At 40.7% G+C, this 25,802-nt stretch overlaps 1 protein-coding gene across 5 annotated transcripts in view; it reads right to left on the reverse strand.

The window, feature by feature from the left end:
* The window catches only part of fat3a (FAT atypical cadherin 3a), a 108,113-nt gene that overhangs the window by 52,990 nt on the left and 29,321 nt on the right, over positions 1-25,802 (reverse strand). For all 5 annotated transcript variants that reach the window (XM_058413816.1, XM_058413815.1, XM_058413812.1 and 2 more), the window contains exons 2-4: positions 12,999-16,335; positions 483-601; positions 80-278 (exon numbers count right to left, since the gene is read on the reverse strand). In XM_058413816.1, the coding sequence (XP_058269799.1) occupies positions 80-278; positions 483-601; positions 12,999-16,311 (3,631 nt within the window). In that variant the 5' untranslated portion in view covers positions 16,312-16,335. The remainder of the gene's footprint in view (positions 1-79; positions 279-482; positions 602-12,998; positions 16,336-25,802) is intronic.

Consider the following 25,802-nt stretch of genomic DNA (forward strand, 5'->3'; position numbering starts at 1 on the left):
CTTGAGATGTCATGCTTATAACACACACACTGACCAACAACCCCAGTCAGCATGGCATATGATTGACTGGCACTCTTACCGGTACGTGTGTTGATGCTGAAAAAGTTTTGTGGGTTGCCACTGGTGATGCGAAACGAGAAGCGGGGCTCGGTTGCCGTAGCGTCAGGATCCTGGGCTTGGATCTGGATGATTGACACGTCTTTAGGAGAGTTCTCAGGGACGGAGGCATGGTACATGGGGTCAGAGGTCAGTGGGGCGTTATCGTTCACATCCTCTACCTGAAAACACACACATAGACATTATAGCATATAGACACAAGCATTCATACACTCACACAGACATTACAACACATAGACACAAGCATAAACACACACACACACACACACACACAGACATTATAGCATATAGTCACAAGCATACACACAAAAAACACATAGAGACAGGAATAAACACAGAAAAATTATGATCACTAACATACACACCTGAATGTAGACTTGCAGTGCCGCTGACTGAGGCACCACCCCTCGGTCTGTGGCATAAACTGTCAGCCAATAGGAATCCTGGGTCTCACAATCCAGCAGATCCGTAGTATAAATCACTCCTGCACAAACACACACATACACACACACACAGGTCCAATTTTTACACAATCCCTGTGAAAAACACTTCTTAACCATACACACAAAGCTGCATTTTATTTGAGTTGTCCGAGGACGTGCTGTAATCTGTACTGGAACATGGCCACTGTATGAAGAGTTTCTCAATTTTATGTAAATTAGCCATCACGCAGTGAGGCACCAAATCCAAACGTGATGGAGGAAAAGTCACAGCTGATGAAGACAACTGGCCATGAAGAGGATTTTCTGAAAAAGCCCTGAGAGCCAGAGTTAGCATTATGCTAATGGACTAGCTGAGCTAATCTTATTTAAAAGCCATGGTGCGATACACACCAAGAGCAATGAAATACAAAAGCGTCTAAAGCACATTGATGCACACGGCTAAAGCTCTAACAAAACTACATGTGTGTGTGGGTGTGTGTATAAGTGCTTTAGCATGTTTACACTAGCATGTAGCATTCCCACACTCCATTAACTCAGTACATTAGCCAATGATTAGGTATTTACATCACCGAAGGAAGCTTTCAGACTATCACTGTGTGCCAGAGAGAGAGAGACAGAAAAAGGAAGAAAATGAGGGAGGGAGGGAGGGAGGGAGGGAGGAAGGAAGGAAGGAAGGAAGGAAGGAAGGAAGGGAGGGAGCGAGGAAATGAGGGAGGGAGGGAGGGAGGAAGGAAGGAAGGAAGGAAGGAACACAGAGAACAAACTTTTAGGTGGACAAGTGATTACACAATGCTGAGACAGAGTATGGCCTACACACACACAGACTCTTCAGTTTGCCAGATGTGGCAGTTGCCAGGGTTGCCAAGACTCTGCAAAATTTCCTGCCCAGCTACATCTTAGAAACAGAACAAAAGACCTGAAACTATCCCAAATGTCCAGGCACTGGAAAAGAAAGCTGCATTTTTGTCTTTGTAATCTTTGCAGTTTGTAACCCCTTCATATTCCAACTTTTCTCCTCTCCCAATCGTTGCAATAAACAACAACATCTGCATAGGAAATGCAGCTCGTGTAATTATACTGAACAATTGATAACTTAGGAGAACTGGTGGCTCAGTCAGGGACAAACAGGCAAACAGGTACAAAGGGACAGTGATGACTCAAACAGGGACAGCAGAGGTAGTAATGGCTCTAACAGGATCAACAGGGGCAGTGGTGGCTCAAACAGGGACAACAGGAGCAGTGGTTGCTCAAACAAGAATAACAGGGGCAGTAGTGGCTCACACAGGGACAGTAAGGGCAGTGGTAGTTTAAACAGGGACAACAAGGGCAGTAGTGGCTTAAACAAAGACAACAGGGCATTGTTGGCTCAAACAGGGACAGTAAGGGCAGTGGTAGCTCAAACAAGGACAACTGGGGCAGTGTTGGCATAAACAAAGACAATAAGGCAGTGTCGGCTCAGACAGGGACAGTAAGGGCAGTGATAGCTCAAACAAGGACAACTGGGGCAGTGGTGGCTAAAACAGGGACAATAAGGGCAGTGGTGGATCAAAAGGATACAACGGAGCAGTGGAGGCTCAAATGGGCGGTGGTGGCTCAAACAGGAACAACAGGGACAGTGCTGACTCAAACAGGGACAATAAGGCCAGTGGTGGATCAAAGGGATACATCAGGGGCAGTCGAGGCTCAGACAGGGCCAACTGGCCAAGGCTTTGGGTTGTTGATCACAAGTACATGAGTTCAAGCCACTTGCACTGCCAAGCTGTTGGGCCCTTGAGCATGGCCCTTAGCCCTTTTTGCTCTCAAAGCACAGTACCATGTCTGACCCCAACTTTCTAAGCTGGGATATGTGCAGAAATAAATTTCACTGTAAGATACAGTATATGTGGCGAATAAAGTTTTTTAAGTGTCATGTCTTAACTGGAACTTGAGAAAATACTACTCTAATTGCTTAACATATGCTAAGGGAGCAGTCCTAGTAGTAGCATTTGTGTCAGCATGCTAATGTGTGAACAGTAGGGGTGTAACAATGCAAAAAAATGAGATGAGTGGTAATGTGTGATTCACAGTGTGGAAACCAGCATACTATTAAATACACATCTAATGCATCAGAAGTCTCCCAATCTGAACAACCAACAGAGTTAAACAGGTAGAAATCGTTCTTTCATGGAGATCCTGAGCAATTACCAGGAATCATCTACACTTGTGAAGTGACCAACAGCCACAACCATCACAATGACTGACGTGCATTATAGGTTATACAAAAAAATGTCCTAACAATTAAAAACCGCTCTTCAGATGCTATGACACCAGTTGCAATCTACACTGCCTGAGAAAGCAGTTGCAAAGACAGTCATTTTACCCGACTTGGCACTCTAATTTCAGTTACAGTGCTGCCTCAGACGCTGCTTCGGAACTCATTATGTTCATCATTTACTCTGTCCCTGACTCCTTACCCCTGGTCTCTTCTTGCCAGGGGACTTACAATCACTAAATGTTGCTGTTCTGGGATGCAACACACTCACTCACTTTCTATAACTACTTAATCCTGGTCAGGGTTGTAATAAAGCCAGGGAATATTTGTTATTTTAGAGCAGAGAAAGCACAAAAACATACAGTACAGGGGGTTCTCCAGGACCATGATTGGGAACCTGTGTACTATAGGTACTACAGGTACACCATGTACTACAGATACAGCAGGCACTACCCATGTTCACCCAGCATTATGGGTACACTCTGCACTAAAGCTTCTAAAGAAACATCATGTTTCAATCATCATAGGTACACCATGTAGGATAGCTACTTCAGGTATACAAGTAGTATAGATACTACAGATACACCATGTCTTATAGGTACACCATGTAGGTTTACTAATACAGTTACGACCAGCAATAAAGCTTCTAAAGAAACACCACGTCTTATAGGTACACCATGTAGGATAGCTACTTCAGGTGTACATGTACTATAGGTACTACATGTACACCATGTCTTATAGGTACACCATGTAGGATAGATCCTTCAGGTATATATGTACTATAGGTACTACAGATACACCATGTCTTATAGGTACACCGTGTAGGATAGGTACTTCAGGTACAGGTGTATTATAGGTACTACAGATACACCATGTCTTATAGGTACACCATCTAGGATAGCTACTACATTTACACCTTCCACAAAAGGTACTAAAGAAACACAATATCTTATAGGTACCCCAAGTACTACAGGTTCACCATCTGCTATAGGTACTACAGATACAAGTCAGGGTTAGGCTTATAATGGCTTATTGGGGAAACTCTTCCCCAGTGAGAGTGGGAACACTACTAGGGTAGAGTACTTGACCACACCAGGATCTGGAGAACGTTTGAACTTGGGCTAAAACCAGCTTACTTACCTGCTTTGTTTACCCATTAAATCTTAAAACTTCTGTATACTAGAAAACACACACACACACACACACACAACTCAAATAGGCACTTACTTCTGATAGAGAACAGACTGACAGCAGAGTTTTAACGAAGAGATTATTCTCTTTCATGTCTGCTGCCTGACCTAGTTAAGGAATGATAAGTGTGAAGAAACTCTGTGTGTGTGTGTGTGTGTGAGTGTGTGTGTGTGACAGTGAAATACCTATCAATAGAATTATCTATATGAATGATGAAATATAAATGAGATCCCAATTATCCACATCCTGTCACAGTTCTCTCACTGTGTGTGTGTGTGTGTGTGTGTTACAGATGGGCACAGCTGGTGCATAACTTGTTCATGCAGTGTTCACACTGCATGAAAGTCACTTCAGCACAGAAGGGTTTAACCTCAAACCTCGCGCACACACACACACACACACACACACAGAGAATATCTCTGTCGTATCTGTAATTACTTATCCTACTCAAGTGTGTGTGTGTGTGTGTGTAGCTGAAATATTTCAACGGTGGAGCCTGTATCCTAGCAACCCAAATAAAAGGGAATGTGTAACGGCTCCAACCGAACTGTCCGCCTTAACTGCCGTATTTACACACACATTGCGTCCGATCTGAAGCTAGCTCCCAAGGCAAGCAGCATTTCAGGACAGCATTTGCACACTCCCAGGAGAAATGCTGTCCCATTTGGAGGACCGAAAATACAAATATGGCTGAATTTCCCGTCTCGTAGCTGAACAAATACAGTATTATTAGTTTGTCAACAGAAGTTGACAAACAAGCTAGACAACATAACAACCCTTCACAATGTATAGAGCTAGCTTATATGGCTAATAAGTTGATACTGATGAGCTAAATAGTAATCGACTGGTGGCTTAACAAGTTAATGTTACTTAACTATGTACTAACAGCATTTTAGTTCATATTTAGTAAGATTGCAAAGCAGCTAGAACTAAGTAACTAATAGCATCCTAAACAGCTACAACTAAGTAGCTTATATCTAAAATTAAGCAACTAATAGGCTAAGCAGCTAGAACGGAGTGACTAATAGCATGCTAAGCAGCTAGAACAAAGTAACTAATAGCAAGCTAAGCAGCTAGAATTAAGTGACAAACTGCATGCTAAAGCTAGAACTAAGTAACTAATAGCATGGTAAAAGGCTAAAATAAGTGACTAAGTAACTGAAAAGCTATGTAATTTTGGCCAGTTCCATATGCTAACACGAACATTATTTCTCCAAAAAAATACATAATCCTTCAAACTTTCTTACAAGAGAAAAGTAAGCCAAATCAATCAAATAGCAAGCTATATAGCTAACCAGAGGTAAACCCTTGTGATGTAAAATGACTACGTTTGTGATTAGCCATAGATTTAACCAGAGATTTAACCCTTGCTGTCCAAAAGAAGCCCTTTAATTGTATTAACTTTATGGTACGTTTGTTGGTAAATAAGCATTTGAACCGCACCAAAAGTCAACCATTGAAATAGCTATCACAGATGCTAATGCTGAGCGAGTTATTACAGAGAGAAAAATACACACAAATGAGCTCAGGAACACAATGACTAATCCTAACGTATGAGACACAGCTTTAATTAACTCACACCAATTATCCCTCTATAAGGAGTGAGAGTGTGTGTGTGTGTGTGTGTGTGTGTGGTGTTATCTTGGCATGTGTCAGACATGAGTGTGTGTTTGCCTGCTGCTGCAAACAAGCTGCACAAACGTGGGAGGTTTAGACCCTGATGATGTAGAACAGCTTGCGCTAGACTGTTGTGTATGTGTGTGTGTGTGTGAGTGTGTGTGTACGAGCATTTCTATTTCTGCTGTGTACTTATTGATAAGAGCACACTTCTGTGGTCTTTGCATTAGGAAGGAAGTATACCCCAGCTTTAAACTCAGAAATCAGTGTTCTCAGCTTGCCTAGCTAGTAACACATCTAGCATAAACGCACTAAAATGGGCATAACTGCTGGAGTAGAACATTACTTATAAAACACTAAAGAACAGATAAATTACCACAAATAACGGAGTAGTATGCCTATGGTTAGCATACTAAAAAAAGAACAACCCAGTTCTACCTTAACTGTAAGTATGACATCATAACACGTGAAAGTCTCCACCTTCACATTTAACCCCGCCCATTCCCATGTACATGAATGGCTAAAATTAAATTTCCCCACAAATTATTTCTAAGAATAGTGTTCTGTCACTTTTACAAAGCCAGTTTATATCTCACCGAATATTTTTCGTTACGATGAGTGTCGTTGATAAGTCTTATAGCTTACCTTTCCTGAAGCTAGAAGTTGGCAGTTCTGTAGAAATGCTACGTTATCCTCATTTTGATGTCTTAGCTCTGTGTACTGATATTTATAACTAGCAAAGCAGTGTGAGTGAGAGAATTAAGGGAACAAACCTGGGCTAATAGTAGCTACATTTCATAACAATTTATTGTATGACATTAGTGAACACTTCAAGTAGCTTGGTAAGGTTAGTGAGGTGTGTCATAACTTAAGCATATTGACAAATGGAGAAAATAAATTTCTAGCGTAAACATGCTAACACATTTGTAAACAGATAGACTACTGGAGCTGTTTACTGTTATAATGGAAGGTTTGGTTGAAAATCAGAATCAGTAACTTGTGTCAGACTTTAGCATGTGCTAATTACAGGAATAACAAATTTCTCCAGATTTATTTATATCCTCCTCTCTCTCTCTCTCTCTCTCTCTCTCTGAGTCACATGCACTAAGATATTCCACGTTGTTGCTGGAACTGGATTAAACCAGGTGGTATTAAGACACATGTATGGCATCAAACACAACATTCAGGTGAAAAGGATCACGGGAGATCTAATTTCAGGTGAGAAAAATATACACTTGCTGAACTTCACACCTCTGTGAAGTGATAAATGGCACATGAGCTTTATTCACATTATCATCATAGAAAGAGAAAGAATGAGAGATAGAAAGAAAGAAATGGATAAGAATTTGATTAGAGAGAGAGAGAGAGAGAGAGAGAGAAATGTAAAAAGAAAATAGAGAATGTGTGAAAAAAGCATACAGAGTCAGAATGTGAAAGAAAAAAGATCTGTCGGTGCTGCATTTCTGTCCATTCAGAGTGTTATCATAGGAGTATATATAGGACCTCATATCTCAGCACTTTGTGTGTGTGTGTGTGTATGTGTGTGTTTCAGGACTGCAGCCTCATTGTAGACCAAATAAACCACACTTACAGGAATCTGACATAATCCTGCTATCTGAGGACCTGTGTGTGTGTGTGTGATGGTGTGTGTGTGTGTGAGAGAGAGAGAGAGAGAGAGAGAGAGAGAGGAAAAGCCTTTTAAGATACCTACATTTGAACTGTGCTAGTTTCTAAGGTTTTAATTTATTTAGCTTTAACTCATTTGAATTTTCAGATTTTTTTTTTCAGATGAGTTAAATTCAGATTTAACTCATTTGAATTTTGTTTAGTTTTAACTCATTTTAATTTCGTTTAATTGTAACTCCTTTACATTTTATTTAGTTTTAATTCATTTAAATTTTGCTCAGTTTTAATTCATTTTAATTTTGTTTCATTCTAATTCATTAAAAATTTGTTTCGTTCTAATTCATTAAAATTTTGTTTCATTTTAATTCATTAAAATTTTGTTTCATTTTAATTCATTTAAATTTTGTTTCATTTTTCATTTAAATTTTGTTTAGTTTTAATTAATTCCTATTTTTTTTTTAGTTTTAATTCATTTTAATTTTGTTTTGTTTTAACTTGGTTGAATTTTGCCGCATTCATAAAAAGTTCCTGTTTCTCTGGTATTGAAGTGTTGACACATTGTGATTTCTTTCCTAGATAAATTTAGCCTACAGCACAAACAAAGCAATCTATTGTAAGACTTTATTTGCCTCAGTGCTGGCAGAGAAATATCCCAAAATTCACTCACTCTCAGTGAATGTTTTTTTTTTCCGTAGTCAGAAGGTGGTAATTACAGTTATTCCCACTTGGCCTCAATGTAACACTAAATCCTCAATTTCATGTTTTTCATTTCTTATTCATCTTCAGCAGCAGCTTTATCCTGCTCGGGGTCATGAAGCGTGTCACACCGGGTGTGAGGTGGGAATACACGTGGGGTACCAATCCATCACAGATCATTACTGAGGAACGTCTAGTGGTTGATACCCTGCAGCTTTCTACCACACAGTAATCAAGGCAACTCAAACGTTATGGGAAACATTAACAGTTGTCATGGCAACAACCATATATAGCTTAGTCTATAACTATGATAAATCTAATGTAGCTAACAACTAGATAACAAATAAATACTTTTAAAAAACGTTTGCATGACAATTGCAGCTTGAAAATGAGTACAAATGTGTAGTAACTGATTTGACTTAAATTTGCCATACTGCAATCTTACATAGGAACTACTAGATCAGTTTCAAGCTATTTCCACTTTGCTAAAATTGTCCACAGTGCAGCAGATAATTAGCAATTTGGCTAGCTACATGTCGATTACTAAGGCAGCTACATTTGATTTAACTCACAATAGGAAGTTTGAACATAGAAGTCCAGAAAGCTCCAGAAAGCATGTGTTTTGTTAATAAGCTAAAATGTTAACCATAACAAACTAAAACTAAAGTAACTAAAGTAAATACTTCTAAGTACTTCATTTAAGGTAGCAAAGTTTTTTTTCTGCTGGTCATAGGCTGAACTGAGGATAAACTGCATAGGTGGGAAATTTACAAAAATTTCGTTACTCAAGCAAAAATACAAATATTCATATACAGTGGAACCTTAATTATTGCGAAACAAATTTTCCCATAAGAAATAATGTAAATGCAGATAATTTGTTCCAGCCACACAAAAACATGACCAATATTACCAAAACGAAGTGTATGTAAACTGTATGGCTGCTTACAAAGCACTGACCCAGGCCAAGTATTCCATGTCAAGGGTCCTCACAGGAAGTTGTGCCACCAAGCTTGAGCTAAAAATAGAACAAACTACCTATGCCACCAATCTGTCAACAAAAAAATTCACAAATAAATCAGCTTTTCAGTAGCGTTCAGTAGCTGTTGAACGCATGCCAAAGGCAACGTTGGTGGCGTGGGTTGACTCTTTCGCTGACTGATAAAAAACCCCCCGTAAAATTCGTAAACCCGCTTCGCTTGGCTTTACATTGACACAAACAAGTTTGAATGGCTCCCAGACGTATGCACAACTTAGCCAGGGTTCGGTTCAGTTCATTGGCATGTCGAAAATGTTTCGGATGCCGATGTAATTTTCTTGCAAAATTTAAAATCTTAAGGGAAAAATTCATAAGGGAGAGCATTTGTATGCCAAGGTTCCACTGTGATCAATACTACTGAGTGTACTGTGAGAAGTGTGTAGTAAGAACTGAGGTGAACATCAAATAATGAAGCTAATTAAGGTCAACTGAACACAAATTTGTCAAATATTAAAATAACAATATCACTCAAAAAAAAGGAACTACAGATCTGCACAAATCTGCTCTGAAATCTCAGAAGTAGAAATCGTTTTTTTTTTTTTAACAAGTAAAAAACCTTTTTTAATGGAAACCTGCTGCTTGTACTGTTGAAGAGTTTCAAGGGAATAGAGGTTAATTGTATTGATTTCTCCAGCAATGGTGTGTGTGTGTATGTGTGTGTGTGTTTAGGTATCTTCTCGTCTTCTCTGGAGTGTGTCATAGTGTCATAGTGTGCATTCTTCCTCTTTCTGCAGACTCTTACTGCATTTTTAGTCATGGCCATCAGGCCAACACACACACACACACACACATACAATCCTCAGTACAGCAGTGACATCACTGACTGACACCGAGGTGACACCCTTTGACATGGTGCCCATTTGGGAGGGTTTGGTAGAAATCACTCTCCTTTACACTCAGTCACCTAATTTACACTGAATTTATTACTCTTGTGTGTCGGCATCACCCATGACCTCCAGAGTGAGACAGAACATGATGAAGTGGCAGAGAGAGAGAGAGAGAGAGAGAGGGGGGGAGAGAGAGCTAGAGATATTAGAGAGACAAAACCAGAGACATGAGCAGAGAGACAGAGAGAGACAGTACTAGACTGACCTACTGTAATTACTGTTAAAAAAAGTTTCTTTGGAAAAGAGAGGGAGAAAATGATATAGTGACCAAGGTATGAAAAAGAAAAAGGAGAGAGAGAGTGAGAGAGAGAAAGAGAGAGAGAGAGAGAGAATACGGGGGAGGTACAGACAACAATGGAGGACGATTGAGACAGCAGGCAATAACGAGATAACAGAAAGTAATATAATGCTAGAAGACATACAGAGAAAGAGAGAGAGAGAGAAGGTGATAAAGTTACAGCCTCAGTGGAAACTACACGCTTCAATTATCACACACTCGCCTCAAACACCTTTCTACACTTGTTTGGTGTCTCAGATGTGCTTTTTCTCTGAGTTTCTGATGCTAGGATATTGGAAAATGGACAAAAAGACGTCTAAAAACAGCAGACACGGGTAAGAGGCGTGGCCTAATACCTGTCCATTAAAGAAAGTGTGAAATGTTCAGATGGTAATATAGGTGTATGTGTTTATTTTTGCCAAATAATAAGATTTGAGGTGAGCGTGTGATGATTTAAGGAGGAACAAGCAACTCAAAAACTCACACACACACACTCGCTCACACACAGAACCTCTACCGTTTTGCTTTTCTTCTTCTTTCATCTCTCACCTTTATTCCAGTATTCCTGTGATATTATGACCTCATGACCTCCTCCTCCTCCTCCACCACACGCTTACACCTTCTCACTTTCAACTCACACACACACACACATACGCACACACACCTCTTTTATCCCATTTCCTCTCTCTAGGCGAGCCTTTATTGCACTTCTCCCAGCAACAGCACCTCAGAGGCTGATGAGAAATACACACACTTATATGGAAGTATACAAAGCACAGAAAATCAACCGTACCTTCTGATGCAGTGGAACAAACAAGCCTAAGACAAATAAACCAAGCGTTATGTGTGTGTGTGTGTGTGTGTGTGTGTGTGTGTGTAAATCTAAGCAGCTGCGTCTGAGGGAACAATCTGACAAGGGCACTGAACATGAATAAAAAGCTCAGTGCAGTAAGTCAATATGCCAGACAGGAGCTTAGTGCATAAATCTCAACACACACACACACACACACACACACCAAATTTCACAGCCTGTCTGTCATCTCACAGTCTCCAGTCAGTTTGGGCCAAGAAAAGAATTACCTGTCAAAAAATGCAATATTACTAAACATAAAAATTGAGAAATATATTAACAGCATCAGAGGGCTGTCTTCCAGTGCCAGATGTCTTAACGTGGTCTAAAAGAAACAGCTAGCCCCGATGTGTGTGTGTGTGTGTGCGCTGAAATTTGGTCTCACCATAAACCATAATAATGTATAATATTACCAAATCTTATGTCCCTGCGATTTGATTCCATATATACCGATGTATTTCCTTCTGCAGCAGTCAGAGTCGCCTTGAAATGCTTGTTTGATTTACACAACAGCCAATAGTGTTGAACAAATTGCAACACCTCCAGCAAGGTAAAGCTAGCTAAATATAATGCACAGCAGCAAGATTAACACAAGCCTTTTACTTAATCTTGAGGCTGATTTATACATGCTGTTTGCTACGTGTATGAAAGATGGACACCCGCGTATGTCCTGTGGTCATTTGGCGCCTCACTTGTCCTGTATCATCCATCCTTCCATATTCTTTACTGCTGTTCCTACACATGGTTGCAGGGAACCTGGACTCTATCCCTGGTACATCAAAGGACACAATTGCACACACACTCACACACCCATTCACACACGCTGCAAACAATTTAGAAATGCCAATCACTAATCAGCCAATTAGCCAACAGAACATGTCTTTGGACTGGTAGAGGAAACCAGACTACCAAGAAGAAGCACTGGTGGGACCTACACATGGTGGAGGAGGGAATCGAACTCCCAATCCCAGAGCTGTGAGGCAAAATGCTAACCACAAAAAAAATGTTTTTTTGAATTGGTTTTAAGAATTGGTTCTTCAGTTCAGAGACACTGTTAAAGACAACCATGCTAGCTGCAAAAAGTTTTTAAAAAAAGAAACAAAGCTCATCAGTCTGTTTAATGTCACTGTGCAGGAAAACACTAGATATTACAGTCTGACTTGGAAAGCAGATGGACAGGGATGTTTCGGCTCTGACGTGCCGTCTAGTGGATGCCGTATTTAATCCTCCAGATATACAAAAGATACATACACCAGCATGTTAACAATTCTGCTCATGTAGCAGCTGTGTGCGCACATGTATTCCTGGTGAAAATTAAGTAGATTTGCACCTTTACTGATGGACAAGCCCCAATGGTGTATGAAGATGGAATCATGTTCTTGCTCTGTCTGATTAAATGACATATTCCAGCACTAAACTGTTGTCAAAAACAATTCTACCCTCTTCAGTATAAATAAACTGCTAATGAGTTACTATAGAGCAAGACCTACCCTGGGGACGGAACATATATGGTTCCCAAAGAGCATTTAACAGACGATCACAAGGTTTTGCCTTATAATTTTGTTCACTGGATGATTATTGTGGTATCAATATTTAATACAGACTCCTTTAGTATGATCCATTATGTAAAATCAGCTCTAAACTGTATATTTGGGAGTAGAAACGTTTAGACCCTTTTTATTGTCAGGAATTAGAAACAAGAAGGTTATGTTTTCTAGGTGAAAATGACAAAAGCACTTTTTTTGCTCTGTATAGAGAAAATTTGTCACATATAGGAACAAATTTATTCCCACTGTCATGCTCTGAAGACTTGCCTGACTTGCCTGACAATGTCAGCAGAGACAAGACATCACATTGTAATAACCAGCACATAAGCCATAAAGTGTGACCTTTAGAAATCAGCACATATCACAGCAATCTAATTAAACCAGGCAGGAAGTTAATGAGCATACTAATTAAGTGAATCACCACGTTAATTTGGAATATATCAATTTGGCAAGCATGTACCTGTCTCATCGTCGATGGTGAACCTTCCAAGGCCACTTCCATCACGGATAGAGTACTGAACCTCACCATCTCTGCCTGTATCATCATCGCGTGCTGAAACTCGAAGAACAGATGTCCCAATCCGAGCACTTTCCTTAACTGAAGCATTCACAGCAAAGTTGGAGAAATATGGTGCATAAAGGTTTTCATTTACATCTACCACCTCCACCTCTACGAAGCTAACCGATAGCAAAGAAACTGGTCGTCCTCTGTCTTTTGCTCGAATTGTAAGGTTAAAGAATTGTTGAGTCTCATAATCCAACTCCTTGGTTAAACGAATAGCACCACTGGTTGCATCCACCTCGAAGCGGCTGTCATAATCGTTACCAAGTGAATAGCGGACTTCTCCACCTGGACCGAGATCAGGGTCCTGAGTGTCGAGCCAGGCGATAACAGTACCGATCGGAAGATCCTCAAGAGCTCGAGCACTGATCACACTTGGGATAAATGCAGGAGGACAGTCATTGACGTCATCTAGTGTGATATGGAGTTTGGTTACAGAAAATTTCTGAGCATTTCTTTCTGCCCGGTCTCGTGCTTCCACTTTCAGCAAGAAAGATGGCGCATATTCATGGTCCAACTGTCCGGCAACGTATACGATCCCACTAGAGCTGTTGATGCCAAACTGAGAGGTGCTTGTGAGCAAGGAATACTGGACCTCCCCATTTGATCCCTGATCTTTATCTGTGGCTTCTACCTGAATCACCTCTGTGCCAATAGGAGTGTTTTCAGGAATCCGCGCTCGGTATCCACTGCCTTGAAGAAACTGAGGAGCATTGTCATTGGCATCTTCCACATATACAGTTAAGAGATGCCAAGCAGATCTCTGTGGCTGGCCCAAATCATATAATGTAAGGTTTAGATTGTATCGGTCTGTTCTTTCCCGGTCTAATGGCAAGAAAATCCTGATCTCACCGCTGAGAGTGCCGATGGTAAAACTGCTGTCTGTGTTGCCACTGGAAATAGTGTAAAGTATCTGGCCATTAAATCCTGTGTCGCTGTCATATGCTTTCACCTGGAACACACTCGAGCCAATTTCCATATCCTCACGGACTGTGATATCTGTAGGGAAGGATTTGTCAAACTGCGGTGCTTGTCGGTTCACTGAGAACAAGTCAATGAAACCTTCCTCTATTTTGGGCTTGCTGTTGGCTTTGGCCTTTTTGAGCAGCTTCTCTGCGAGTCTCTGAGCTACATGTGTCTCTATACAGCTGAAACTTTTAGGGGGGGATTTTCCCTGTGCTATGGATATGTTCACAAACATGGGGTCCGAGAAAGTCTCCCCATCTGTGGCAGTGATTTTGAGGCTAAAAGTGCTTTTGGGGTTTGCAGTATTAAGAGTCCGGCGAAGAGTCATGACCCCAGAATCAGGATTTAGATCAAAGAAGCCATGCTCATTTCCTGAGATAATTTTATACTTCACAAGTTCCAACTCATCAACATCTATGGCAGACATCGTACTGATGACCTCACCGACTGACAAGTCCCGGGAAACCACACCAACGCAGGCAATTTTCTCAAACAGAGGCTTGTTATCGTTTACATTCTCAAGGTGCACTGTGATGTTTACTTCACTTTCTCTCCTGTAGGGGGCACCCCAATCCGAAGCCCTCACTACAAAGCTGAAGCTCTCTGAGGACGACTCAAAGTCCAATTCCTGCCTGGTTGTGATGGCTCCATTAAACTGGTGAATAGTAAATGGCAGTGGCATCAAACTTGCCATGCTGTATGTGATATAACTGTTTTCTCCATGATCTGCATCCAAAGCTGTGACCACAACGACTGTCGTACCAACAGGGATGCTTTCATTGACAAACACTTCATAGGACTGTTGTGTAAATACTGGAGCATTGTCATTGGCATCTTCTAGCAACACCCGAACTTTAGCCCTGAGTTTACTGCCAACCTCCATTACCTCAAGCTCAAAATCTCGTTGTGTGAGCTTTGTGAGCCACCGTGATGTGCTAATCACTCCAGTCATACTATTAATGCTAAAAAACGCTGAATCTGCAGAAGGTGTGAGGATGTATTCAACGTCGGCTGGCTCCGGATTAAGTTTTACTGCTAATACGATGGTTCTGGGTGGGACTATTTCACTCAGATTGACCTCGTATACCTCATTCTGGAAGCGCACTTCTACTGGGCTCGGCCGGGACAACCTAAGACGTACTACTTGAACTTCTGATGATTTTTGCGGTGTCCCACGATCTCTAGCCTGCAAGCTCAGATTCAGTCCGAAATGGTAACTTTCCCACTCTAAATGCTCAGGAGCTTTAAGGACAAACTCACTAGATCCTTTCTTAGATCCTCCCTCCTCTCCTTCACTGTCTATTTCTATTCTTTCAATGCTAAATAGATTAAACGGGTCTCCGTCCACTATGCTTACTGCCTCAATCTCTCCGTTCAGTCCGGCATCGGCATCCTCAACTGTCACCACAGCCACTGCTGGTGTAGCATCAGCCCAAACAGGTACTAGTGTCACAACATTAAGTTTGGGTGCATGCTCGTTGATCCGTTCCACGTGGACAAAGAGTTTAGCAGTGCTGCTGACACCGTTGTTGCCGTAAAGCTTCATCCCTCGGTCCACTGCCTGGATTTCCAAATCGTATCGGCTTTGAGAGTCCACATTCAGCTTCCCGCTGAGGGAAACAACACCACTTGTTGGGTGAACAGCAAAAAGTTCCATCTTTTCCTTGAAGAAATAGTAAAACTCCCCATTAGAGCCTGTGTCAGCATCCGTGGCTGTGACTTGAGCAATGCTGGTGCGCAGTGGTGTGTTTTCAGCAATCGTGACCGAATAAGTTGTTGGGGAAAAAAGAGGTCGAAGGTCATTCATGTCCAGCACTTGTACACTCACTTTGGTCCATGCCTCCACTGTTTCACCCTTAACAGACGCTTTGACTGTCAGCTGGTAGTTATCCTGAATCTCTCGATTCAGAATGGCAGCATTTCCTCCTTTGGTGCGTATACGTAGGAAGCAGAAGTCCCCAAGCGTGTATTCTTCTGCCTTGAAAAACCCCTCGTCATCTCCGGATGTGATTCTGTAACGCACTTCCCATGAGCGCTGTTGGAGACCCACACCCATTCGCACCTGGCTGACCGCGTATGTCCGTGCCGCCGAGTTCTCGTACACAGACACATGGTACAGCGGCTGTGTGAACTGAAGCCGTGGTCTGTCACCTTGGCAGTGGACCAGAGGAGGCGGTGACAGAAAGAACACAAGGGCCAGACGGAGGAGAGCGGCCCGAACGCCCGCCCAAAGGGCCATGATCATTGTCGTGCCATCACCAAATCCATTCTGTAGTGAGAGAGAGAGAGAGAGAGAGAGGGATAGGGATAGAGAGAAAGAGAGAGAGAGAGAGAGTGATTAGTTCACTTTCACTTTCAGCTCTAGGATATGAGGAAATGTTTTTGTTAAACAAAAAAAAGTCCCCTCAGACAATTTAATAATGTTAGAGCACTTTACGATTTCGACCACTGTTGCAATTCTAACAATGCAAATTTTCTATCAACTAGATTAGCTAGATTTAACTCAAAAAATTTTAACACACCACATTCAAATATTTTAATTGAAATTACCCAAACAATTTGAAAATCGAATCCAGAAATGTTTATTATTAAATGATTAGTGAACTGAAATACCAGGAAAAAAAACCCCAATCAAAATCTTTATCACTTATAATTCTGCACTTGTAGCACACCATATATTTATGTTCTGCAGTTAATACTCACGCTGTCTATGACTATTTTATCTGCAGGCTTAACGGATTTACCCTGCAGGTCCACCTGCGTTTAATAAAGCACTCACTTAGAGCCGCGTTAGGATGTGAGAGCAAGCTGTTAATAAGGTCCAGATTTCATTTTCTGAATCAAATTGCTACTCCGCATCATTCTGTTTGGTCCGTAGCAATAACTGGGATTAAACTGTAATAAACTTAAGTAACTCCACTTTTTTTGTTGCAAGTGCGAAGCCGGGAATATCTTAGAAGTTGCTTGACATGTTTTTGGTTGGTGTGACGGGTGTAAAGTTCTTCTTGAAAATCGGGTCTAGTCCTGTGCTCATTAGGACCCAAATTAATTAGAAGACACCATGCTTATAATATTCACTCCCCACCCCTCCAATATTACTTCTTCTTTTGGCTTTTCCCTCCAAGGGTCGCCACAGCGAATCATCTCTCTCTACCTGTCCCTATCTTCTGCATCCTCAACACTTGCACCCACTATCTTCATATCCTCATTTATTACATCCATATACCTCCTCTTTGGCCTTCCTCTTTTCCTCCTGCCTGGCAGCTCCATGTCCAACATTCTCCTACCAATATACTCACTCTCCCTCCTCTGAACATGTCCAAACCATCTTAATCTGGCCTCCCTAACTTTGTCCCCCAAACGTCCAACATGAGCTGTCCCTCTGATGTACTCGTTCCTAATCCTGTCCAATCATGTCCCTCCCAAAGAGAACCTCAACATCCTCAGCTCTGCTACCTCCAGCTCTGACTCCTGTCTCTTCCTCAGTGACACTGTCTCTAAACCATACAGCATGGCTGATCTCGCCACTGTCTTGTACACTTTCCCCTTGATTCTCACAGATATTTTTCTATCACACAAAACTCCCGACTCCTTTCTCCACCCATTCCAACCTGCCTGCACTCGCTTCTTTACCTCTTTCCCACACTCTCCATTACCCTGGACTGTTGACCCCAAGTACTTAAACTCCTGTACCTTCTTCACCTCTTACTGATATACACCAATATACTTAATTACATGTTAGGGCAATTTCTCAATATTTCTTAGCATTTGTTGCTAAATTCATTTCCTGTGTAATTTTAATTCTTTTCTTCATAATTTCTAAAACATTTGAGCTAAATGATGCTATTCTGAAGTTCTGTCTCGTCGTTCTCTTGCTATCATTATAAAAGACTAATGAAACCAGTCACCCGAAGTCAACAGCTAGTCTGTACTTAGTGTCCATTTTTTCCCAACAATGATTTCACATTTTTTCACACCACCTTCCCACGATTAAAACACAAACTGACAAATTTCGTTTTATTTATTTAGGCTACAACCTATGTGTATTAGTGGTTCAGACTTCCATACTTAAGACCTTCTTGAACTCCAGAAGATGGAAACACTATCATTTATATTTGTATTGAACCCCATTTTAGAGAATGACATCAGAATCCAGGCCTCAGAATGAACTACCACACACACACACACACACACACACAATTACATATGAGAGAAAAACCAGCAAGGGAGTAGCACAACTGAGTCTCAAAATAATTACATAGAACGAGAAATCAAAAATACATTCAACGCAAAAAAAAAAACCCCACATATCCTCGGGTTTCAGAAAGAACCTACGGGTTCAGCAGTATGTGTGTGTGTGTGTGTACTTGTTTTAGAATCTGATTGTTTTCCTGAACATCCCAAGGGATGGACAAGCATCGGTTCAACCCACAGCAATGTAACACACACACACACACACACACAAAGCATACCATGGCACCACAGTGGTCAGTTTGAGTATGATTCAGCAGGATACACACACTTTCTTGCACACACACACACACATACACACACACACACAAAAACGATGTCATAAAAACACAAACTCTCAAATTGTGGTCTAAAATTACACAAAGATCAGCATGTTTTTCTCTCTTTCTGTCTTTGGCTCATTTTGTCTTCAATTACTTTTCTCTGACTTTCTCTCTCTCTGCCCCTGTCACTCTTTTTTCTCTCTCTTTTGACTTCATCAAAGCTACAAAGCAACAGAAAAAGAATGTAATTTGTGCTAGCTATCTTTCTGCTGCAGAGAACTCGAAGTTAAATGGTTGTAATTTGCAGGTGACAACTTGTTTGTAGTTTGTCTCTTGTGGACATCCAGTGTTTTGTTTTTCTTTTTTACATCAAATGATGAAGAAGCTAGAAGCTAGATCATGGGTGCAAAATTTCTTTGTTTGTTTGACACGATAGGTTTTGTATTATCTTTGTTCAGAGATTAGCAAAGCAAGCTAAGTGTACCAGCGACACACACTCACCAGAGGATCTGTCAGTCTCAGCTACACTTTTTTTGTAATGAGGTCACACTGTAGGTACAGTATACAAGATCAGATGAAACCAAAGCTCTGTCTTCATTACGCATTAAATAGTAAATTAGTACTAAATTTATTGGGAACCAAAGAAACACCAGACCACAAACAGAATTTTTCCTGAGAAAAACATTTAGATTTGTCGTAATTTGTGTAGAATTGCTAAGAATCTCAGGTAAAATGTGACACGTTATGGCTCAGTCATGCGAGCTAGCTCTAAAAGCTGTGAGGTGGCGTTGCTGAATGTTAGCTAGCTCGCCATAAACACTGACATCTGCATCACAAACACAGCTGTAAAAAAACAGCCTAACAGTTTGGTCTGCTGTGTTACTTGAACCTCACGTGGAACCCTTTCATGTGAAAAGTATCATGGGATTGCGGGACTGACTCAAGAAGCAAAGCTCAGCTGCATCTCTCGCTGCGAGGGCACCACCCTCACTGCACCACTGCAATCAGGCAAAACGGCATTGTGGGTAATGTAGGAGCTCGTTAACCAAACTAAAAACAGACAAACATTTGTGTGTGTTTGTGTGTGTCCTTATCATTAATTGCAGAAGGATCGCTATTCCCAGTAGCAGTGTTACACATAAGCTGTCATCCTGAGCCAAGAACACACACACTGAAACCACTAATGAGCATGTGCGTGCGTGTGTGTGTGTTTGTGTGTGTGTGTGTGCCAAACTTGGGAAAAGACCCTAGAGGAAAATCGAGAGAGGACAGAGTTCAAAGCCCTCAGTGAAGAGACAGAAAGAAACTGAATTATTCATATATATGTGTGTGTGTGTGTGTTTGTGTGTGTGTATGTGTTTAGCGATTTAAGCACTGTTATACTTCTGACTCCATGAATTTTACTTTTATTCCCAGGCTGAATGAATTCTGCTGAGCTTCAGATCAAACCTAGTCCAGAGGTGTGTGTGTGTGTGTAAGTATGTGAGTGTGACCCGATTAAGTCTATCATTGGTCTTTAATGCGGCAAAACTGGGGACACATTTCCAAGTAAATATGTGTGTGTGTGTGTGTGTGTGTGTGTGAGTGTGTGTCTGTGTGTGTGTGTGTGTGTGTGAGTGTCCTTGATACATTATAAAGCAGTATGAAATTGTGTCTATTAGCAGATTTTTTTTTTAAGTCAGCAAAATTGTCAACAAAAACATCTTCGGGCTTGACATCAGTAAAGAAAAAATGAAAATAAGGTTGTTAAGTACTTTTGTAATCATGTAATGAGAAATATTTAAACAATTCAAGATATTTATGCTTACATATACTAATACTACCACACCCCCTGTAAAAGTCTGGAATCTGATTGGTCACAATGTGTGCAGCGTTTGTGTCTAACCTCACAACTGACTGTGCGTTATTCCCAATGCAACATTCCATTATATTGTTAAATAGAGCTTATTTTCATCCAATATATTACAAACGTTATGAACAAACTTTTAATTACAAACAATTAATATTCATTTGTATGCATTAATTAAAATATGTGTATTAGTAATATTACAGAGATGTAAAGACTAGTTACTGTGGATATGTACCATGTGTTTATTTATTTATTTATTTTTTTACAGTATATGCATATGCATGAGTTGTTTACGTAAAACATGCAAAAATAACTTATGCATATTCATTAGTTTTGAGTATTATGCAAACGTCTGTCACAATTAAAACTAGGTGTTTGTTAACGCCCTTAAATATAGAAAGAAAACGTCAGCAGCCAGGTGTGTGTGTGTGTGTGTGTGTGTGCCGGATGTGCTTTAGTTCACTTTAACCAAGAATAGAAATCTGAACCTGACTCATTCAGAACACACACACACACACACACACACACACACACACAATGGAGTCACCCAGGCTGCTTTAATGCACAACTGTCGCCCTGCATTGCTTTACAAGTTTTCTTTCGCTCTCTTACACACACACACACACACACACACACATACTCTATCCTTCAAGTATAGAGAGAGAGAGAGGGAGAGAAGAATTAATTACTGAAAATTAAATATGCACAAGCTCCACTGTATAAAAAGATAAAACGTTTTTTTTTTTTCCTATAATATTTTTACATTTTCTAGAAATCTTAATCCTGGTGCCTAATGAAATGTATAGAAAAAAAATCTGTCTATGCAAATGAAATGTAAATAAGTAAACACGCCATACAATCCGCTGTGTGTACAGTCAGCAAACTTGGCAGCACTTCATTTATGCAGATTATGCAAATGAGCTCCGACTCTCCCAGCACGCAGTGTCTGCATATTAATGAGCTTGTAACGGAAAGTGGGCGGGGCTTATTGGCTCAAATCTGACAGGGAGCCAGTGGGAAGCTGTGTGCTGGCCTGGTGACCAATCAGGCGAGAGGGAGTCTTACGGTTCGAAGCACAAAAGGAGAAATTCCTTCACACACACACACACACACTATATCACATTCTGTCATTCTAACTTTCTCTCCCTTTCTCTTTTTCTTTCTTTCTCTTTTCAATTTCTCTCTCCATCCATCTCTCATATATCCTCCTTTCTCCTTCTCTCTCTTATCACTCTTTCCTCTAAACCTGTTGTTTCATATTTTCTTTCTCTTTCCATATTTCATCATTCCTTCTTTCTTTCTCCCTGCCCTTCATTGTTCTCAATCCTCTCCTTCATTTTTTTCATCCTTTCTTAATCTCTCTTGCTTTTTCTTCTTCTCAACTTCTTTCCGTCTCCATCACCCTTTTTATGCACTTTACCCTTTCTCTCTCTCTGTTTCTGTCTGTGTGTGTGTGTGTGTGTGTGTGTGAATAAGCGCAGTGTTTAGAATATCTGAAGTCGGCCAATTTAGAGCTGAGTGGGAAAAAAGGACGGACAGCGAGAGCGACAGAAAAAGAAAGAGAGAGTGACAGAGCGGAGCTATTAGGCAGCAATATACTGAATTCCCTTTATCTCAGATATCATGGACCCAAGTAGTGCTGAGACACACACACACACACACACACCAGTGCGTAATGGGAAATCTCAGCTCCCAGCAGATCAAGTTCTGCCTCTCCTTTTTCCTCGCTTAGCTATTTGATCCTTCCTTTGTTACTTATGCCCCAGCACACACACACACACACACGTTGTAGCATGGTCTTTGTGTGTGTGGGGGTGGGGGTGGGGGGTAATTACAACAAGCTTGTAAGGCTTCATGTTGTATCACAGTTTACAATATCATTCTAAAATTCCCAATTAATTAACATCCCACTGATTTAGGAGATGAATTTTCTGTGCTGTAATTACACATGACTCAACCCCATGACTGCCTTCACACCTCCACAGATGCACAACATAACTAAAAATGCCTGAAAATATCTTTTTCCATTCCTGATAATGATAAGTTGAAATGCTGTCATGTGTGAGGAATAAATCACTTCAGGGTGCGCTGTTACTGTAAAATAATCAACCGCATCATAAAAACTGTAACTTCAGCAGGTTCACCACACGATGCTGTCGCTGATTATTTCCCTAAAACTTCTGAATGTTCTGAAGTGTTTTATTCCGTCATTATTACAGAACAAGAGGATGATGGTAGATTAAAGGAGAGAAAGAAAAGAAAGATAAAAAAAAAGAGTCAGGACAATCAGTGAAACTTGAAAGCCAGAGTGGAGAAATGTGTCTTTATCCTGGATCTAACCGTGTCTAATGTAGGGGAGGGACTGGCGCTATGGGGCAGTGAGGACCAAAGTCAGGATCAAGTCAGAATTGGGTAGAAGTGAAAGTCCAATTAAGCACAAGACTGAGTCAAGACCAACTCTAAATAAAAGCAAGACTGAGTCAGGATTGAGTCTAAATAAAAGTGAGGCCGAGTCAGGATCAAGCCTTAATGAAAGCGAGACAGAGTCAGGAAAGAGTCTTAATAAAAATGAGAGTCAGGATCAAGCCTTAATAAAAGTGAGACCGAGTCAGGAAAGAGTCTTAATAAAAGCGAGGCCGAGTCAGGATCAAGCCTTAATGAAAGCGAGACAGAGTCAGGAAAGAGTCTTAATAAAAATGAGAGTCAGGATCAAGCCTTAATAAAAGCGAGACCGAGTCAGGATCAAGCCTTAATAAAAGCAAGTCCGAGTCAGGAAAGAGTCTTAATAAAAGTGAGACAGAGTTCAGGTCTAAATAAAAATGAGACCGAGTCAGGATCAAGTCTTAATATAAGCAAGACCAAGTCAGGATAGAGCCCAAATAAAAGCAAGACCGAGTCAGGATAGAGCCCAAATAAAAGCAAGACCGAGTCAGGATCAAGTCTTAATAAAAACGAAACTGAGTCAGGATCAAGTCTTAATAAAAGCGACACTGAGCCAGGATAGAGTCTAAATAAAAGCGAGACAGAGTCAGGATAGAGTCTAAATAAAAGTGAGACAGAGTCAGGATCAAGTCTTAATAAAAATGAAACTGAGTCAGGATCAAGCCTTAATGAAAGTGAGACCGAGTCAGGAAAGGGTCTTAATAAAAGTGAGACAGAGTTCAGGTCTAAATATAAGCGAGACAGAGTCAGGATAGAGTCCAAGTACAAGTGAGAGTCATTTTCAAAACCTGAAATCCTTAATTCCTTCTAGGTCATGACTTCAACTAACTATCCAGCCTCGTGTGTGTGCACCGAGTCTCAGAGTCACTGATGATCTCAGCTTTCTGCCAAACGTTGGATAATATTAAGTGACCCCCACCAACTGAGTCCGAGTCAATACAGAAACCGTCTCGAGATCGGAGTCGGGTCCAAGATACAGACACAGATAGAGCCATTGTGTTCCATCTCTAATGTCCATCACAGATTATTTCCCAGAAGTTTTCCTGACTGATGCAATGTTCTCACACACACACACACACACACACACACACGGCTTACATCACTAGGGATAAAGTAACTAACTGTGAAAGGAAGACTTCTGCTTCAGCTTTGACTCAGAAGTCGGGATTGTTATTAAATACTAGCATGTGGGCAAAATTTATAGAACATACTTTTGTTTTGAAATGAAGAACGATCATCCACGACGTCACACGCTATACACACACACACACTAAGAGGTTAGCTGTGTTAGTTAGGTAGCTGTGTTACACCTCCTTACTCAGCAGTAATTGTTAGCAAAAACGTTAGCAAACGTTCCTTCGCTAGCATGACATTTCAAGTTGAGTTAAATTACATGAATACAGCAACGAGAACAGTTGAGTTGTTTGGAACACGAACATAATTTGACAAATAAAATGGAATTGCGGGCGTTTGTGTGGCCTTTTGACACCAAGTAACACGATGTGCCCACACACACACACACACATACACACACACACACACATACACACACACAAGCTGGATCAGTTCCATATGTGTAATCATACACGTACATACACACACACACACAAACACACACACAAGTTGGATCAGTTCCATATGTATAATCGCGCACACACACACACACACACACACGCACATGCACACACACACGGAGTGAAGTGAATCTGGTATGTTCATCAAGGATGATGAAGAGAGCGCTGCTGTGGTCAGAGTATCAGTTACAGTAAAGAATAACACACACACACACACACACACAAAACAGACTCTCACCCAAATAACCCAGAGCTCCAGTTAAATCTCTCAATCATCCACCTCATTATACACAGACACGTCTGCAACTTCAATTAGTGTGTGTGTGTGTGTGTGTGAATGTCCAGCTGCTGTTTCAATCTTTACTGAGATGACTAACTGAGTTTACAAAGTAAAACATAGAGAGAGAGAGAGGGACAGAGAGAGAGAGAGAGAGAGCAAGAGAGAGAGAGAGAGAGAGAGAGAGAGCGAGAATGGGGCAAAAAAGAGGGAGAGAGAAAGATAGACAGAAAAAAAGAAAGAAAGATATAAAAAGAAAAAAAAGAGACAGAAACAAATGATGGATGAAAAGAAAAAACTTCAAAAAAAGAAAGGAAGGAAAAAAGACAAAAAGAGAAAAGAACAGTAGAGATCAAAAAGGAAAGAAATGGGGACAAAAAGTATAGTGCAGAAAGAGAAGAGATGGAGAAAGAAATGAAGAGATGAAAAAAGACATGGAGAATAAAAAGAAAGGACAAAAAGAAGACAAAAACACAACAGAGACAGAGAAAGGACATGACAGAGAAAGTGATAAAAAGGGAGAAGAAGTTAAAGGAAAGAGAGAAAGAGATAAAGAGAGACAGAAGGGAAGAGAAAAAAAATGTTATGGAAAACTGAGACATGGAAATGAAAAACAAAAGATTTTTAAAAAGAAAAAAAGAGAAAGCCTGAGAAAGAGATAAAAAGAAGAAGACAGAAAAAGATGAAAAAGAGGAAAGACAGAGAAAGGAAAAGAATGACAGAAAAACTGCAGAAGGAGAGAAAACAGAAAGAAATAAAACCCAGAAGTTTAGTTTGAGAACAAAAGAAAGACAGACCACTTTTCCTTTTTCTCCATTTTACAGTGCTTTTTTTTTCATCCTGAAAGTACCTACATTTCATAAACTTACACACACACACACACACACACACACACACACACACACACACACAAAGGCTCTATGTCTTGCAGGGATGAAGCTGGTAAATCGCTTTAGCAGTGATGGGGTGTGTAACAGTACACCTACACCTACACACACACACACCTACACACATGCATGCACACACACACACACACACACACACACCTACACACATGCATGCACACACACACACACACAC

This window comes from Hemibagrus wyckioides, linkage group LG17 (genome assembly GCF_019097595.1).
Source record: "Hemibagrus wyckioides isolate EC202008001 linkage group LG17, SWU_Hwy_1.0, whole genome shotgun sequence".
NCBI lineage: Eukaryota > Metazoa > Chordata > Actinopteri > Siluriformes > Bagridae > Hemibagrus > Hemibagrus wyckioides.